This window comes from Rhopalosiphum padi, chromosome 1 (genome assembly GCF_020882245.1).
Source record: "Rhopalosiphum padi isolate XX-2018 chromosome 1, ASM2088224v1, whole genome shotgun sequence".
In the NCBI taxonomy this organism is placed as follows: domain Eukaryota; kingdom Metazoa; phylum Arthropoda; class Insecta; order Hemiptera; family Aphididae; genus Rhopalosiphum; species Rhopalosiphum padi.
Genome location: NC_083597.1, coordinates 69,580,018 through 69,601,195, shown reverse-complemented (window position 1 = coordinate 69,601,195; position 21,178 = coordinate 69,580,018). Strand labels below are relative to the sequence as shown.

Here is a 21,178-nt window from a genome sequence, read left to right as displayed (position 1 = left end):
GGTCAATGTGTTTTAATATTACTGTTTAAAATAAAAATTGGTTTTCATAAAATTCTTACGATTTACCGTAAATTTAAATTCGTTAGGTTTTAAGCATTATATACAGGCTTATTTCGTAAATATTTTCTAATTTACAGTTATGTTCGTATTTGATTATTCGAATAAAAACAAATCATGAATATACTCGTAGTAGGTAAAAATTTAGTTTTTAAATTATCTGTATTGGAGGAATTGTGTGTAACGAAATTAACGCATATTTTTAAATATTCGATTCCTCAATTATAAAGAATGGCTATTGATTAAAATATTATGACTGCGGTAGAAAAATCACAGCAACTTTATCTTGTTGTGACAATGTATTTATATTTTATCGAATCAGTTTCCCTTTTAAAATACATCATGGTCGTTATTTTTTCTTTCATAACCATGTCAAAAACAGAACACTGTTTCGATTTCTACTACGTACAATTCATCTACAGGCCATAAAATTAAATTTTTTCTCGTCTTAAACCATAACCAAAAGCATAGTAAGTGGCTCAAAATCGATGTTGATATTTTTTATGCACAAGATAGTGTTCTCGATGTCGGTTTGTATGTGTTCAGCGTACAAAACGAAAACAAATATTAAAAATTCAAAGTTGAAATATGTGTGTGTTATACAGTACGCCTAATATCCATATTGACACACACACACACACACACACGCACACTCGTATAATACAATTTTATTTGTAGGCACTTTTATTCGTTATTGCGAAATTATAATAATCTAATATTATGTATAATATTATGAACGTATACCTACATATTATGATTTTGATTTTCATATCGTATGTGCAATATCCCGTTATCATTACTTATTATTATAAACATGCTTTCGGATTGCGATTAGCGATCGCTTTCAAAGTTACTGTGGTCCGCCTGCAGCTCATTCCCATAATCGTGTGGTATAAACTGTGCACACACTGCACACTATACCTGAACACACACTGCGCGCAGTTTTAACTTAATCACGCGCGTCCCATCCATCGTCTCACGTCAAACACACACCAACGCCCCCACCCGTATCCATATTCTAGTTCCTAACATCACCCCTTACCCTATTCAGAACTGCACGAGAATTGGTATTCCCAGGGAATTGTTTAATTATTGTATCGCATAATAATACTGAATATCGCACACACATATCACTACGACCGTCGTCGGTGCCGGTCACGTGGGGTTATCCGTAAACGCGTTTGGCTGTACCTCGTGTTTTTCGCGTACACGTACCGGACGACCTCGCCAATTTTTCCCATGTCGAGCACGTAACTTCCTGCCTCCGCCCGATTGCACAGCAAACCAAGTCCCTGCGGCAGGTCATAAAAAGGTAAAAATTTATATATATACGCGCACACATACTCACACACCGGTAGTAGACGGTATGGGAGCTTTATTGTAGTTTTGTTTTACCTTCCTGCCCCCTCCCCCCGACCCATGTATCCGGCTTCTTACCGTCAGTTGAACGCTCCCAGCGCCAAACATCTGACCATCGCCAAACACGTTCACTTCTTGCGCGCACGAATTGTCCGACACGATTATAAATCTGGTACACTGCGAACCCAAAAACACAACGTCGGTTATCGATTTTTGGTCGGGTGGGCGTAAGGAGGGACCCGTTTTATCACAAGGCAGTGCGCGTCGTCTCGGACCGAGACAATTGGCACGCCGCGTCGCGGTGCACGTGACATCCCTCCCGACGATTGGCATGACTATTATTATAGTTTGTATAGATACGTAGATTATTATGCATATTCATTTATTGTTACGGATTCACGTGGGCCAGTTATGTCTTCGAACCTGAGTGCAATGACAAAATGTTTCCGTACGAACCGAGGCGAATGTAAGCGGTAAACGTTTTATAACTTTGCACTGCAGTATTCGTCTCCCTTTGTCTAAATGTGTGTGTGCGCGAAGTTTTGCCTTTAAAACGGTTGGGTTCACACCGAAACTCAATGACTGATGCAGTATAAAGGACGGGAATACCGACTTTAATATAGACAATATCAAAGTATTACAAAAATTTGACATCTTAAAGTTTGATATAATTTCCCGGCACACCTGGGAACACATAGAACAGTCGCTGCTGTGCACGCGGCCGTAACACGCCGCATGCAAAGATAAATAGAACGAATACTGGGATTAATCTCGACTGGAAAACTTTTATTTTTATTATTCATATGCAACAACAGCCGAGTATTGAGGTTCAAGATGAAAGATCATTTTGGAAAAGTTATGTAACGGTACAGCCGGTAAGCTTGTGAATATTACTATTATTATGTAAGTACTCGACGTGTAAACAAAGTCAAAGTAGATAGAAACATCTCAATGGCTTTTGAACATGTGCCAAATGTAAATAGCTTCTACACGTAAGACTGTCGAAACAATGTGTGTATTTGTAATGTAATGAGGATATGTTTCATAAAATAGACACGTACAATATACGGCATTGATCTGAATAGAAATGAAATAAGGGACGAATAATAGTATAAGACTAGTAGGAGTAGTAGTAGTAATAATAATAGTAATAACAATAATAGTAACAACAATAATAATACCAAGTTTCTAATAATAACTTTTGGGGTAAAACATCAACTATCTAGTCAATGTTTTTTTCGAATCTTATAAGCAAAAAATTTAAAGGGACAAACACAATGTTAAAAACTAATAATAACTTATTATATTTAACTAAATAGAAGATTTTAAAGTGACTATTATAGTATGATTGTTGATTTATCGAAAACGTATTTATGCAATTTTAAGTGATTAATATTGTAAACACCTAAATTTTCGAAAAATATAGTTTGAAGTTATGATTGATGCTATAAAAGTAATATCATATTTGAAATAAAAACCAAACACTTATCAGATGATTAGTATTTATATAAAAAAAAAAAAAATGAAAGAATCTGATATAGTTCAAATAAAAATATATATACAAAGTAAAATTTAATTTTTGAACTTTTAATCGAAATAATTGTGAAATGCAATGCAATTTGAACATAAATTGTGTGCTTGTTCGTCCATCTTAAGGGAAATTACTATGAAATGTTCAAATACATTGAATTAGCAACTAAACTTAAGATTTATGACTCTAAAAACTAATTAAGTACGACTGTGTTATCAATGAAAACGTTGAACTTCCTAAATAAAAAAAAATGTTAGTTAAATTTTTAGTGTTTAAACAGTATAAAGTATTTTTAGTAAATCTTAGATTTGTCAAGTTTTTATTGTAGCTATTTTGTAAAAAATTTCATATGTTAATTTAATATAATATTTTAGTGTTTATCAAGTTAATACTATTATAATAACTACTAGGAAAAATATTCTAACTCTTTTCAGGCCGCCATAATTAACTACAAGATTGATTTGAAAACGATTGTATAATGTTGTATATATTTTAAAAATTAGTTGTGTATACAATTTCATTTTGATGTATTTTTAATATGAACTCCCTGCTTAAAATTCTGTCGGTTGTTATTTATTTTTTTATGTACATTTATAATTATCACTACTTTTGACTGGTTTTATTCACTGAAAACAGTGATTAATTGTATCCAATTAAAAATATATTAATATTACATTTTAAGTTTGTTAACAAACACTGCAAAGTTTTTTTTTTAATTTTAAATCTATACTTATAAGTTTGCCTTTTCATGATTTCGACTAGAATCTTTTATTGATAAAATTATTTTTTTTGTCATTTAAAAAAAAAATTTCATAACTTTTTTCAGGATATGAAAAATCTTATCAAAAAATTTAATTAGAATTTATATTTGAATATCCAAAGACAAACACATAATAGCCTACAGCTTGAAGTGTTTGGATATTTTAGAGCTGTAAGTCTACCGGAATTCAAACTTAGTGATTTATTTTTATTTTAACGAAAATATTTTGTTTATCTTTCTGCTAATTTTAAAAAGCTTAATTGGCTTACTGTTTATGGGAAAAAAAGGAATGATTTTATATCATTAGATTAGATTCCTTGAAATAAACTGATTATTTTTTGTTTTTAGTGAAACACTGACCATTTATTGACAAACATTACTTTTTATAACACAAATCAAAATTTTGGACAGCGCTGCTCCACTTGGCTACAATTATTATTGAGTTATGTAAAATATACATAAAGATTTTGTGAGATATCGGCCAGAGGTTTCATCTTATTATTCATTTGTTTTTATTCAAAATGAAATGAGCATTTACTGCAGTGTATATTTCGTTATACTTATTAATATCATTAGTGTTATTATTATTTAGATCGTTAAATATTTGGTCCTATTTTTAAAATTTAACATTAAAATTAAAGAAACATACGTAAAATGATGGTAAACGTGGTTCAAATACAACAGTAAGATCCATTGTCTGTTCAAAATCAATCTTGAATATTGACGGTGTGATTGTAAATGCACCTAAACGTATTATTTCGTTCCATTCAACATCCTAAAATATACATACCAGTAGGTATAGAGTATAATATACATATTATACATTATACCTACACATAGATACATATAGATATTTATTAATTTATAAAATGCAGTGCTGGATCCAAAAACTTTAAAACTCCAGAACTGTTATAAAATACACATATTTGCATTAACATTAATTTTGTTATGTTACTTAAATATTTCATTATAATATTCGATGGGTACCGAAAAAAATTTATTAATTTGATCACAGTTATATTTAATATTTTCGTATCTACTTAGTACAAGTATCCAGAAAACCTATTTAATACACAGTAAAATATAATAAAACAATACTTCTCAATTATTAAAAAATATCAAATAAATGCGAAACAGATTTTTATTAAAAAGTTTATACACATTGTTTAGTAAATTGATAAGATTTTTAAAATTTGTTCATTTTTTGGAGGTTTTAGCAAATACAATTAGTAATTGTTTATATTAAGATCTGAACATTTTATTCAGGTCTTATTATATAATTTTATAATATTTATCATAATACTACATAATATTATAGTTTTAAACATTTATAAAATGTTGAAATTGTTGTTATCATGTATTTTAAGTTGCAATACATGTGAGACTCATTTTTGTAATTTAGAAATCTTGTTGTAAATTATATAAAAAAAAAAATTAAGTATACTTTGATTTAATTTGTCACTTAATTTATTCTTTTGTTGATGAATAAATTAAATAGAAAAAAATACCTACATTGACGTATACAATTTGTAGTCAAAATAATTAAGACAATAAACCTAACCCATCATAGTCTATACAGTAAACAATAAATATTTTATGTATAATAAAATAATTTTAGCTAATTATGATGCCAGTGATGTGGTACTCATCAAACAAAAATACGTATGTAATAAAAGATAAGCAATTCTGAATAATTATAATTTTATTTTATCTGGGTTTTTTAACATTTCATGTTTTAATAATAAATTATTGTATAATTATTATGGCTAAATTTTAAATACATTTAATATTTTATTAATATATTTTTATGCGTTTACATGTTAAAAAAAGTTCAACACTAACTTGCATAAAGTTAAATATAATTATATATACAAAAATAAATTGTATTACACTGAAAGCTAAACAAATCCATAATGATCATAATATGTTTATATTCAATATATATATCTTTTTTTTGCTTTTATACTCTTGAGCTCATATTGTAAGCCACCCTTATTATTTATATTATTATATATATGTAGTTAAATATCCAATCAATTTAATGTTGTGACGGTACATTAGTTTATTATCGTAATCATATAACTTCCTATTACAGTTTTGAGTGTGATTTATTTAATATAATATTGATCCATATCAGCCATTTTAATGTTTAATTTATATATGTATATTGTGAATTGAATTTATGTAGCTACGTTACTTTATAAACTCAAGTTAATTGAGTGATTTAAATTGCTTATATATATTTTTTTATACAGTATGACTTTATAATGTTGCTCATTTAAATTTGGCGGATAAATAAATCCCATTAGCTGAGTGAATAATTTTGTATACATCACGACTGAACTTCGTAAAAGCAAAGACGATATTCGACTAAGTGTGTATATATTTGACTATGCGTCAAACGTATTTACTAACACATTAATTATTCAGTATTTAAATAGAACGAGTAGTTTGATAAATAGTTTTACTTGTTTCATTCGATTTCTTTACTTATATACCCTATTACTCTTGCAGCTTATCGTGTAACACTAAACTATTTAAATTTTTAAACTAAATAATGCAATTTCAATACTGAATGTAATATAAAACCATTTTAATATGAAGCAAAAGCAATTTTCTTCTATTATTTTAGTATAATCAAAGTTTTATTTTAAAGATAGTATTGCAACAGTAACTGTTATAAACAGTACATTATGTATGTATCAAATATCACGAATGCAATGCGGCACCTACCTACACTTTATTTGTATAATAATATTTATTAAATATTTGTTTAATAATACTTATATTATAATATTTAATTAATAAAGTGGGATTAAATAATTGTATATAATTATTTAATTTCGTTGAGATATTTGATGTTATGCATACTTGTTTGTCTAATGTTTATTCGCATTATGATCGTTAAATTCGACTTTTAAACTTAAAAAGGTTTCACCTTTGCGTACCTGGACTAAATATTACAAAATACGTGTACTCACTTCTACTGGTTTTGTATACCATACGTTTTCAGGAACTAAAATAAACGTTGATGATCGTCCAACATTTTTTATCTTGACAATTATGGTCTTACGAGCGCCCACCAGGCAAGCGTTGCACTCAAACAAGCAGGCGCTTGATGGTTTTCGAAGAGCTAATTTTTTACAGACCGTAGTTTTCATGTCATCATAACATTCTAGAGTATCTAGAAACATACGAAATGTGTTTTAGTAGTTTAAGTACACTTGCTATGGTATTGTTTGGTTGTAAAGACAATGATAATAATTTTGTCTATAGACATTTTTTTCAAATAAAATTACAGGGATACACAATTTAAAAAAGTGATGACTGTATTGTTCATATGCTGATTAAAACATAAATGTCTAAATAAATCTCACAATATTCAACAATATTTAGAATCGTTTGGATAAAACTCAAAAAGCCTGAAATTAAGTCTTTAAAAGCAAATAAATACTTTTAAGAGTGCTCTATAGTTTTTGCACACAGGAATACACTAATTTATATTCAAAATTTATATTGAGTTTGTTCACGTTTTATTATCAATAATATAATAATTTATTAAATGGAATAAAATAAAATAACTAAAAATATGGTGTTTTTTGAGGAGAATAATATATTATTTTCGATCTTAGATATTCTATTAACTATGTACAATGTACATGTAAGCGCATGGTTTTGAGTGAAATACAATAAAATGTAATTTATTTCGTTTGACCTAAAATTAAATAACTGTTTGAAAATCATTCTATTTTTATTAATTTTCACACGTGCGTCAGTACTTTTATCAGGATAATTAAGTCACTATATGTAGTACTATAATATTGTATTTATATCGCATAATTACGTCATGGTTCTTACGAGTTTATTCAATTAATAATAATATTTCAATATTATTATATAATATATGATTTAATTTAATTAGAATTTCCACTTAACAGTACACGTGGACACGTTGTTTATGGCCTTGTTGGTATTTACATCTTGGGTCTTATTTTAATAACTAATGTAGAAAGCCGTCCAAAATTACTAGTCCGAATACTTATAGCTTATGTACCTAACGAAACTATATTGACAAACTGCCTTTGTTAGCATGTTTGTCGGTTGGCGGTGGGTGGGTGACAGGTGAAGGGTTGTTAGGGTGGTAGTTGCTGCTGTCCAATAGTGTTCACAATGGTGAAAGTACATCGACGACCATTTATAACAATCTCGTCTCGGCGATCACTGTGGGACTGCATCGTGTCCAAAACGGTTTGTTCGACCCCCGGTCGCGGTCTTCATATCACCTACACCACCCATTGCGGCAAAACTGAGTTTGTGGTTTCGGTGCTCACACAGCGCAAGAAATGTGTATTATCGTTGTGCGTATACTCGAAACATATGGTTAAATGACCGCGTGAACGATTTAATAACAGCTAGTATCTAGGCTAAACGGTATAATTTAGAGTAATTTTTCAGTTATTAAAATGTTTATATTTAAAAAATATATATAAAATAGATGTAATGTTGTTTTAAGTATTGTATATTTTAGTATTTTACGATTTTTCTGTTTCCATATTTATCAACAATATTGCTTTTATTAGATATTTTAAGCAAAAACATGTTTTGATAAATTCTAGTAAAATTATTATTTAGACTTAAATTTTTATCCTTTACGCACCAAACGGCTAGCATGACAGGTTTTTATTTTAGATAACTAAATAAATTTTCGCACGGGACATTTAGTAATATTCAAGTAATATTTGTCGAAATATGTTTAGGTAATTTTTTAATTTTAAATATCAGGAATCTTTAACAAGTGACAATAAATAGTTATTAAAAATAGGTTGACAACTATTAACATATAATTTTTTTTACCGTAAATTTGCAGTAATTAACGTATAAATCTTCCCATGTAAATAAAAAATGATATTTACCGTAATATTCACCGGTAAATTATGTAAATTATTATTTTTCGTCATACCGTAACAAACAGATTACGAGAATATTGTAATTTTTAATCATATAGAAAATAAAATAAAACAATAAAAATAATATTTAAGCAAAACATACGATTTTTAAATATTAAGGCTATAGAATAGTATTATGTAGGTACTTGTTTAGGAGTTGTAATTTTTTTTTTATCGTATGTGTGTTTACATATTAATTTTATCCAGAGCATAATTATGTATACTAATGACTTATATAATTATTTTACAATATTAAAATAAACCGAGAAAAGTGAAATAAATACTTATTGTCACAGAAAATACGTTGTCTTCAATATACTCACAGTTTAATATAGGTGACTCGTTTTCTGCGCAGACGAGAATATTAATTTTTTTATTTTCATTCGTCATTAATGTTATTAGCTCGAATTTATCTTCCATCGACGTACATTTAAATGTTACACTGAGTTTAGCGTTCAAACCGGGTGCAAGTGGACATTTAGGCTTATAATCGTAGTCAAACCATGATAAATTGCTTGTTAATAATTTGAATGTTATAAGTTTTTTTCCAGAATTTCTGATGATAACTATTTTCTGAAAAAGTATTTTTATCTAGATAATCAGTAGTATCTAATATTTATCTAATCAATAAATGTTTATTTAAATTTGGTGTACATAATATATTATGTATTATTATTAGATAATATTAATAATTTAATTTTACTGTAATTAATCTATCGTTACATTCAAAATATGACAGTTTAATATTTTAATAAAATTACTTCTCAAATTTATTTTAAAAATATTAAGAAGTCAAATCAAGGAGAATTTATAATTTTAGTGAAATAAAATGCTGATTTAGTTAAAAACTATTAAAGTAGATACTGTATCAAAAGTTGATCTCTTGCTACATTTCGCATTTATTATTTGAATGTAAGTTGGTACCTAAGTGGTAATTCTGAAACTAAAGTTTCACAGACAGGCAACTTTTTTCTATTTATACCATTTAAGTCAAGTTTTTTCATTAAAATTACTCCTTAAATTGATACTTTATAACTTTTACCGCTAACCAAAAACTTAAATAAGTTATTCATGTTTAAATAATGTTATATAATTCAAACGAAAATGGCTTTTGTATATTTTTAAGTAATATTCTTAAATTATGCATTCGAAACTGAATTACAAAAAAATGGTTTGTATAAGCCTCTTTTTTGATGTTAATTCACATTTCGTTTATTTTATAACTCTCTGTTAAATGCGTTATCCTATTAAAATGATTTTTAAACGTATCTATTACATCATAACCACAAAAATCGTATCCAAATTATTTTTAGACAGATTTTCAATACTTATTACTATTGCAATATTACAGTTAATTTTTTTTTGTACATTTCCTTGGTTAAAAATGGAAAAATGGTATGTAACTTTTATATTAGAATTTTTCTATAAAAAATTATTATAAAATATATTTTATTAAAGACAGGATAGTGTTACACTTAACGATTAAGTACAAAGTTATAATGATTCTTACTTTGTAAATGCCACCAGATATGAAACGGTTAAACCTCACAATATTGGTATTTACGAATAAACCATTATTCACGATTTCATCTAAAATAGGTATTTTTCGTGCAATTTTGGTTACACAATGTGGTAAGCTTAAACTAAACAAGATAATATGTTAATCTTATGGATAGTATCCACACACATCTTTAGTACACTAACATGCGTCGTTCTTTATTTAGGCCCAGCCTGAGTCGTCTCATTTCGCTGTGAATACCATAAACGCTTTTCTTGACAATATTGTCATTTGAAGCATCTAGTTTAAAATTTACATTCTTACTTAATAAAAAGGTATTGAAAAAAAAATGTAAGTACATACCTCCCTTTTGTTCGTTTGTGTTGAAAGCGAACATCCGTGGACACAGAAGTGAGTAATTTTCGACGTTCCAAGGCTTCAGTTCAATCCAATCATCTTTGTTGCCAACCCTTAAAAGACGCTCTTGCACTTCCATCACGTCTTTTTCCGCACACCGGATATCTTCAATCAACGACAAATGCTCTTTGAGCTCCTACAATATATTAATTATACTGTTTAATTGTTCAATCAATTATTAATTTTTTGTAATTAGTTCTTAGATTCTGAGCGGAGTGATGAATGTATTAATTCTACAAAGATGCGTGTTTTTGGTGTTTGTAAATACTTTTTGGCGCAGTAAAAATACTTCAATTTTTAAAAATCGATGATGGTTTCTGATAAACACTTGTATCTAGTTGTTACTTTGTTGTAACTAAAATAAATAAATAATCGTAGATACTTGAATGTTTTGTTAAATGTTTATATTATCATTTTTTTTATTTATGAAAACATTTTCAAAATATTTTGAATAGTTTTGAGTTATTTATAAGCATGACATATTTTTATTTGTTTTTTACTTTAATTATTGATAAATATTATTTGTTGGATCAAACTTTATGAAAATTTAATACAAGATTCTTCATAAGCATTTCATACTGAAACCATAAAATCTAATAAATATATAAAGGATATTATGTTTATAATGGTTAATATGGTTCCACTGTATATCTTTATGTGCGTATTTTCCGATTAAAAAAAAAAAATTAATAACTCGATTTTTTATTAATAAATCCACGTAGAATTAGAAATAGATTCAAAATCTATTTGGTGATATATTCTATCATCAAAATAAAAAAAATCAAGATAATTAAATGAGTAGTTTTAGAGAACATGTGTGACAAAAATTTCTATTTTCATATTTATATAATATTAAGATTACTATGAATTTTTCTATTATACGTAATTATAGTTTTTATTTTTTTTCTTAATATATTATTATCTATTTATACTGTTTTACGTTATTTACAGAAATAGGTTATTACATTTTGAGTTACCTATATAAGTTGATATAATAGGTATGGTATTTGGTATAAACATATATTATTATAATAGTTATATTTTTATAATAAAATAAATGCAATATTTCTGAAAACATTTTATTAACCTATGTAATGCTATAAAAGTAAAATAAATGACTTTAATAGCTATGTATATCAAAAACATATTACAAAATATATTTATTGATATAGGCTTTTAGGCCGTCTCTGCTCAGAATCGTTTTTTGTATACAATGATATATCAATGAATATAAATCTAACACACCTATAATAGTGATCTACTCGATACCTAATGTACAGCATAAAGTGGTACCAACTTGCCTACCTTTTTTTTTCATTCTTTCTAATTAATTGTTAAATCAATTTCCTTGGTATTTTATAAAAATAAATTATTTTTAGTAATATCGTGTATCTATTAAATTATAACTGTTTAATTTTATACGTATACTTACCAGCGAGTTAAATAATTGTCTTGTGTTTCTGGGAAGTTCGTAACACAAATAATTTCTAAATGTGTCATTTACTATATGGCCCACATCATGAATTATTAGAGGTTCAACTATAAGTGGAACTCCATATTCTATTTTTGATGGTTTCCCTTTTATTATTTTAAAAACAAAAATATAAATTAATTAGAAGCATTGCCTGAGAGTGTAAAAAAAAAGAAAATAGTAGGACAATTAACGCTCAACTATAAACATGATTTTGACTTTTTTTATTAAGTATTCCAATTTATATTTGTCAATAATTTTATAATTATTAATATGACATAGAAAAATGTGAACTAAATAAATAGGTTTAAATCAAAATATTAGAAAAATATAAACATAAATAAGATTCACATTGATAAACATAGTACATACAATTTTTCTTGTTAAAAGTTATAAACATATGCTAATTGAAATTGATTTACATGACGTGTGTTCAGTAAAATAATGAAAACGTATAAAACATTAATTTTACTTGATTCTTGAAATAAACACAAATTTAAATGCCTATAGTCATATTTTATACCGATGTTATTTTATATTTTTTGTTCTAGTAGTGTTGTACTGAATACAAGTGCTTTAAAAATATTACATTTTTACTAAATATACCTGAAGTTTTCTCCCACACAAATATGTCTGTCATTTTTTTTTCTTGAGAAGCATTTACTGTTTTAATAATATTTTCAACCATAACTTTATTTTAATGATAAATACATAATATAATTTATATTAATTCCGTCAACTGTTTATAGTATAATATAATGTTTTCACCTGACATTTGTTGTTTATGTTTCTTCAAAGTTGTTACGTATGCTTTCAGTTCTGGTATACCTATCAACGAACTTGTAATGTTCTTTTCGACATCTGAACATAATCAAAACAACAGTCATCGAGTTATTTATTAAAATATGTTAAATGTAAAAAGAATTCACCATCTGAAAGCGTATCCAACACAAAACTTTGATTCATGTTCTGTTGACGTCTATCAAATGTTTCTAAATTGGATTTTTTCTAAAAAAAAAAAAATAAAAATAATAATAACAACAATGACGGTAAGTTTGAAACAAACTTTGTATGATCAAAAATCGAACACTGATTATGTTTATTTAATTTATTATGTAAAAAAAAACTGTCAAAAAAATTCACACTACCAAGGTTACGTCGTGTGACGGGTCTTTTTTTTATTAGCCAATTAATTAAGTTTTTGAACGCTACCGTTTTTTAGTACATGAAACGTCTAAACGCGCAGTGGTTATCTATATTATTTCAAAGGCAGAATTAAAATTTGGTGTATACACAGGTTGATGGAAACTTTAACTAGTTTAATACGAGTTAAATCAATACTAAGAACGTCAAATTATAATGTTATAATTTAATAATTAACAAAAAATATATTTAATTATTCAAATTTATAATTTATGAGGAGATAAATATGAACTTCACTTAGTTAAAAATAAATTATACAATCAATTGTTTTTAAATACCACCCGAGTCGCTGTCGTGTGATTGTGCAAATAATATCTAAACTACTAAACGTTTTATTAAAAAAATTAATGCATTCTACTATTTTTTTTCTTATTGTACTCTGACTTTAGTAATTCAGGCCTCAGCATAGTGTTTCCTAATCTATAGGCATTTTTAATACACACTAGTGTCATCCAAATTATCAAATCAAGGATAATGAATTTGATTATTTTATTTATATCTTTGTATACAGCGTGATTAGACGAAAAAATAATTAATTAATTCATATTAATTACAATATAAATCATTTAACGTGTCATCAAAGGAACCACATAGATACGCTTACCGATAGATAATACAAAGCAATATAAATAAACATTGGAAATTTAACTTAAAAATCTGTGCATATCAATCGGAATGATTTATACTGTATATTTTATATCTATGTGCATGATTTCAACTTAATGTATGATTTAATTAATTTACTAAAACATTAGTTTTCAACTTTTAATTATTAGGCAAGTTAACGACGTTAATGGCCACATTGACGACTAGTTATGAATTTTCATGCTCATTCAAATGAACACGGACTGATGCACGGAATAATTATAATAATTATAAATTATTTATATATATATATATTAATAATTTATTTCATATAATTTATTCTACAGAAATAAACCACCTACGGGCCATTCAACTTAGGACTGTTGCAGATGCACCGTACGAGTTGATTGCCGTTGTGCAACTGCAATGCTCATAGTTTCTTTGAATTCGTATATAATATACAACCAAGCGAACCTCATACATCATTCTCTCGTCACCGTCATTCACACAATATATAATATTATTATACCCATTGGACCAATACTACTTATAAGTTATATGATACACACTATAATACACAATAATATTGTATGCGCGTCTGAGCCTTACGTCAAGTCGTCGCTGTTATTATTATTGTACACACGTTTTCGATTGTCTTTGGAGATTATATTTCTGTGGATATGTTGAAGTTTTTCATAATAATGTGACGTATGGTTTAATTCGTTTTGACGACAACGCAGCTTCGGGGTATACTCATTCCGATGCGATCAATTTTAGGGATGTAATTTGTAGCGCTTGATTCGTGTCCCGATTAGAATACGGTATTTGAGGTGTAAAAGGAATTGAAAAGAAACAGAAAACAATACATGTGTCGATCAGTAGTTAAAATACTCGCAGAATCGAAATTGACAAAAATAAATACTATATAGTAGACTTATATCTAGACAATTCAATTTGGGCACAAAAAAAAAAAATTAAAAAATATATTTTGTTTGAACGACACGATCGTGATTTTACAAAATAAAACTGAGTTTTAAATTTTAGAACAATGCGTGCAAACTGGTCGAAAACGTGGATTTTTCTGGAAATCGGATAAATTAGCTGTGGGACGAGTAGCGTTGTTGGACCGGACGACTCGTATAAACTTGCAAAAAAATAAATATTAATAACGTTATACAGTGGCGCCTAAGCAGGTTATCAAATCATTCAACTGCATGCGGTGGTCTCGAAAGGGGGTGACTGAATAAATTATATCGAATGAAATCTCAATAATAATATATTATAATAATTCATTGATTGTGAACTACCTATGTAAATAGAAATATTTTCTAGAGCAGTGAAAACTTTTTTTTGCTTACAAAAAAAATAAAATGGACGTGTGGTCATGCACTGTATTTAACTACATGTGATCGGAAAATCCTCTGCGCGACATTGATGTTTACCTATCGCACCGAATCTGTCGAACCAGCAGGTAGTTAGAAAATCGCCACACAATGGTTCGAGTCACATTGCACACGCCGTTCATCCAAGCGATGTCATTATGATATAATTATACATGTGTATTACGACAACACGGTAGATGGCTTGCGAGTGCGTGCAGGGCTTAAGCCGTCCAATACACCGCGGCACATACGACAGCGACGCCGGCGCGTCGTATCGATTCGACATTAACGCGTGGTGGCAGCGGCAAAACCTTCTTGGCCCGCGACGCAAACACGGTTTTTACATTTGCCACCATTACCGGCAGTAATACGGCAGTCACCGTACTTAGCCCCCGCCAAACACCGGACGCCACAACTCCTATACACCATCCCATCACCTCCGGACGAGGTGTGGCTTTTGTGCGCGTCCGGACCGGTAACCGATTACCACTCGCTAACCGCGCCCCATGCTAACACTCCGGTTAATATATCCGGACGACGGGGAAAATGTGCGGTTGGGCTTAATTCATTTCTCAGCCGTGCAGTGTAGTGCTTACGGGTACCTATCATCCGGTAAAAACGACGAATATGTCGGGATCCGTAGTGAAATAAATTTATTTGAAAACAATAACAAAATTTTACCAAAAACAATATAGCGTACATTAGATAATTTTCAACAACATACTATACAACACACACTGCGTAGTTATACGTAATATCGACTAAATATGATCGTAATTAATTAATACAATTCTGAGTCATTAGCGTTGTAAGTATTATTAACCATTCGGTGACTACTATTAAATTGCTTATTTCTAAAAATAGAAATTTATTAAGGTGTAGTGAGAGGTCGTAAATGCTAATGTATGAATAAGCTTCAAAAACAAATTAGGAATCATATCTGTTGTGAACCGTAATTTTTATATTATATTTACTTTGTAAAGAGAACCGAAAATTACAACTTCTATACTTGTAATAATCGATTCATGATAATAAAGGATTAGTAAGATAATGAAAGCATGAATTATTTGAAAAATTTAGTAATTAATATTAATATATCAATATTATTTTTATTATATTTGTAAAAACTGACAGAAAAAAATAAAAATTAGATCAAGTATCACATATTATATTTCTTTTGTTATTAAAGACTTCTAAAACTACTATCTTTAAAATAAATATTTAAATTTTTTAATAATTCAGGAACAATTGTTTTTAATTTTGATTTTTTTCCAAAAATGTTCTATACTTATCTCCTTAACTATTTACAGCAAAGTAGGTAGGTTGTAATTTAAAAAAAATAAGTTTATATTATCGAAAAATACTCTTCAAATCAAATAAAAATCTAAATAAGAATAATAAATAAAAAATATGATCTACTAGTATGCTTGGAAATTCCAAAAATTAGAATATGTATTTGAATACAGTAAAGGAAAATATGGAGGTGAGCGTGCTTAGTATATATTTTATTTTAATTTAGTAGGTAACTACAATGTTTTAATTATGGTTTGGAGTTATAAATATATGGGCTGTAAATACATTATAATTTGATGATATTTTTTGATATTAATTGAAGTAATTTATTTGAATAAGTCTATAATTTTAAGTAATATTTTAAGTAATTTTTACAATATTTAATAGCTAATTGGTTGACTTTTCAATTTTAAAATCACCGTGAGATTTGATATACATTATAGTATAGATGTTATCATATAATATGGAGAGTGATCGCCTAGAATACTTCAATAGTACACATCTGGGATAGTGCTACCTACATAGGTTTTAAAATAAGTTTGCGGTTTGTACATGAGTTTTGTGTAGGTTGATAGAATTTATTTTATAAATGTGCATATGCGTAGTAAATGTAATTGGTTGTTGAGAATTTTTCTTTTCAATTAAGGCGTGGGCCACAAGTCAGTCTTTAATCGAAGTTAATATTTGCTTTCCGAAGAGTTAGGAACTATGTAGAAATAGACTGTTGGATCTATTTAACGAAATTGGTTCATATTTTATCTTGGTTTATTTTTATTCATTACTTTGATTATTAGCTATTTATCAACCAGATTCATGATAAGATTAGATTTTTTTTTTATAAATAACTATTATTGATGTATCTAATATTATAATTTACATATATTTTCAATGTAGAATTTGTTAATACCAATTTATAACTATGCAAATATATAATTGTTGTGACTTAGATGCGTATGATAAAACAAAACTTTTATATAGTAATATAATCGATAAGTACAAACGGTCTATTAAAAATGTTGAGGCATTATCAAAATTTCAAAAAAAAAATTTGAAATAGGTATGCGTGAAGGTGGACAAGTATATAATAATAATAATTGAGTTGTAATTAAACGAATATTGTTGAATATTGTTCATCGATATTTTCAATAAGAGGCAAAACGTGGTGCCGAAAAATAATAAAATGTCAATATCGATTCCAAAAAAACTATTCCTCAGCAGATAATATATACGATTTTTCAGCGTTTAAATTATTAAATAAAATACTATAACCTAGTATACCTAACTTATGAGTACGCTCTTTCTATATTGTTATCGTCGTTTTATTTTTACTGTTTTGTTATCGTCATTGGAATGAATATTTTTGTCGACTAAAAAGGTACGGAGGAAATGTGTGTTCCATATATGTTTCGACGTTTTTAGACTTTGAAGAGGATCTTGTTAATATTACATGGATTAGTACTTTCGCTTTCCTATAGTTTTCAAAATCTACACAGTTGTATAATACAAATGCAACAATGAACTCACAGTATTATACAATTACACGACTTATCGTCTGTTAAGTGACGCGAACTCGAGGATTTTTTTTCTTCAATTTTATCGATGTTACCACCACAACATCGAACTGCGACAATACCCGAAATGATTTTCGAAACTTTGTCGAAATGTTAAAAGCTTATTGATGATTTTATACGTTGATAATAATTTTTAATACGTTTACCCGCGGATACATTTTCTAGTGTACGCAAAGTTAGATTATGTATGTCGTTTAAGAATTTAATATACTTATTAGATTATATGTTATACATATAAGTAAATTTAACATTAAACGATTAACTGCAGTAAGTTTGTGACATTTTATTTTACTTATGTGTTTATCAAATTATTTACACAGTCCAATTGATAGTTTACGGCTTCGTTTACCACAATCTAGGAAGAATTATTTCATGTGATTATCGACGATTAACGTATTTAACTAACCTAATAATTCTTAATAAAATATGTTGACATAATACCTCTTATATTGAGTTTTTAATCTGGTATTCTATGTATTTACTCTTTTTGAAATTAAACCGCACTTATTGTACATTAAAACCTCACTTTAATAAATTCAGTAAGGTATTTGATCAATGCATACAGTTATTTATAAATGCAAGAAATGGTGGATGTAATTTTAAGACGGATTTCGATTAATACAACTTTCAACTGAAACATTTCTCAAGAAAGTCGTGCTTTGAAGTAACCCACTGGGTAATCAAAAATCTCTCTTATAACTTCCTTTCTAATCTTCTCTTCGAGAGGAATCAAATAGGACGTTCCCGTGGGATGCACGTATATGCTATTAGGGAACTATACATATGCTGTATAAATAAAGTAGTTTATATGAGAACATTTTGTGTTTAACAGTGAACAGCATAATAATATATTCTTTTTTATGAACGATATTACATTTTGTTTGTGTTAAATTGCTCGTGTTTGACCAATTTTGTTTTTCAGTAAAAAAATAATTATCAAACACTTTTTAGTTTTCGGTATGTTCATATCAACTCTTGAAACTTTAATACGAACAATTCAAGGTGCGGAACGAAAATATGTAAATGTAATAAAATATTACGGTACCTATAAAAAATTTGCTGCGTTTTATTTATTATTTTGCTTTGTTACTATTATATAAAGGCGAAGGGTTGAAAATAAAATAAATAATTTATGTGAATTTTCATTTTTATCCCGGTCTATTCATTGATTTTTTTCATTGTTAAATTTATAATACAAAAAGGTGAACAGAATTTAACTAAAATAAATAGACGCGTGTTATGAAATCAAATTTGATACATTTACGAGTTAAACCATATTTTGTGCTGCTTAATAACATAATAAATAATACATATACGGTTTAATGATACACCCAGGACTTCCCTCTTAAATAAGACACGGGCTGATGTTAGTACAATCATATGGTTGATTTTAATTAAATCGCTGCGAAAGGCTTTTTAAGTGAATTTATATCGTAATACTACTGTGCTTACATGAAAATATTATACTGTACAAAGAATAATAATTAATACTCTTAAAGCTTGATACAGATGTGTGAACATTGGCGGAACTAACGTTACAGGCACGAATCACACTCGAGGGGAGTACTTATATAGACACCGTACATCTAAAGGAGGAAAAAATTAATTATTAAATAAGCCACGTTTTAGTTTCTTATCTCTTTTGACAGAAATGTCATGTATGCATTTCTACGCCTGCTCATGAATTATTTTATGAAACGTAAATGGTAAAAATTAAGAATTTCTGAAAATTATTTTATGTGTTCGAAGTATAACAACAATAGTTTTAGATCAATATTAAAAATGATTTATCAATTGGGTTCATTCTCATTTATTTTTAAAAAACACAGCTATACTTAAGACTTGTCAGATTTTTAAAATTGTAAAGTATATTTAAAGACCTTATTTATTAAATTATTGTGATTATATTAAAGAGTTTTTCGTGGAGATACAAAAATCTGTTTTTTTAAATGATATTCCGCCTTTTCTAGTGTAAACTATATACATATTTATTATTAAATTGACTGCATGCGTGATGAATAACTTTTAGTGTTTGTTTACTACCTCGTGCATGTTTAGTGTTCACCTGTGACCTGTTTCGAAAATGACTCTTACGTTACAAGAAATTAAAGCATTCGATTCTGCACTATTATATAAAACCGGGGACTTATCGATGGACGTTTGTAAAATGTGTTTATTCCGCCAGCTATCAATTCCGCTACCCATTTGTATATTATTTTGATTCCGTCAGTTTATCATACAATGTAATAAACAAAATAATATAGCTATAGGTCAATAATTACCTATATTATCTTTTTTTTAAATGATCGTCAAGTATTATAGTCCTCGAGAAAAAACCCAAATATGGTAAAAAAAAAAAAAAAAAACAATAAAATAAATAATATACAATTTTTTCCAAAATTAAATTACATTATCATTTTTCTTAAATAGTGATTTGACGCCAGTTTAATATTGGTGAATTTATTATTTTTTTTTGATTTAAATAAACAGTAAAAATGTTGTTACTTATATATTTTTTTAAATTCATAATTTTTGATTTTAGTGACTATAAATATTTGATATTTATTTTCTATCGCAAGAGCAATAGGAAAATGTAAAAATAAATTATCGATAAACTTTGAACTTAGTATATTAGTTATTTTTTCGATAAAATATAATATATGTTATATATAATACAGATTACAACATCACTCTGATACGATACGTGATATATATATGTTAAAATAAGAGTATTCAACAACGCTATTTTGTTATGAATTTACTACAAATATCAGTTAAGTCTTTAATAGTATAATAATACTAGTATGTCGACTTAAATATTATGATATTCCCACTTCCCAGTAAGGTGCCCGTTTCAGAGTGACTAGACATTCAAACACGCTTATGGCGATATCGTAAGACGTAGTGATAAAGAATCAAAAGAAGTAGACGAACACACGATAAGTTGGATTTAACATTCGTATAATATAATCGGGAAAGTGTGAAGTAAACAAAACAAAACAGTGAACTCGCGTTGCACTGAAACAAATTATCGTTATTATCGACTAAAGGTCGTGTTACGCTTCGAGGAAAAGTCTTTTTCGGCCTTTGGACGGGTGCACGTTG

The 21,178-nt window shown here is 27.9% G+C and overlaps 2 protein-coding genes across 2 annotated transcripts in view; one reads left to right on the top strand and one right to left on the bottom strand.

Moving 5' to 3' along the window:
* Positions 1–21,178, top strand: part of LOC132917016 (uncharacterized) — a 109,310-nt gene that overhangs the window by 39,658 nt on the left and 48,474 nt on the right. The window lies entirely within an intron of this gene.
* LOC132919835 (uncharacterized) lies at positions 4,324–9,073 on the bottom strand. Its single transcript, XM_060981721.1, has 3 exons — positions 8,977–9,073; positions 6,689–6,891; positions 4,324–4,482 (listed from the first exon to the last, which is right to left on the bottom strand). The coding sequence occupies exons 1-3, from the start codon at positions 9,071–9,073 to the stop codon at positions 4,324–4,326; spliced, it is 459 nt and encodes a 152-aa protein (XP_060837704.1).

Coding starts and splice junctions, on each gene's coding strand:
- LOC132919835 (XM_060981721.1), bottom strand. CDS start 9,073: ATGGAAGATAAATTCGAGCTAATAACATTAATGACGAATGAAAATAAA. Junction 6,892..8,976: donor CGAGTCACCTATATTAAACT/GTGAGTATATTG, acceptor GTATGTTTCTAG/ATACTCTAGAATGTTATGAT. Junction 4,483..6,688: donor GGTATACAAAACCAGTAGAA/GTGAGTACACGT, acceptor TGTATATTTTAG/GATGTTGAATGGAACGAAAT.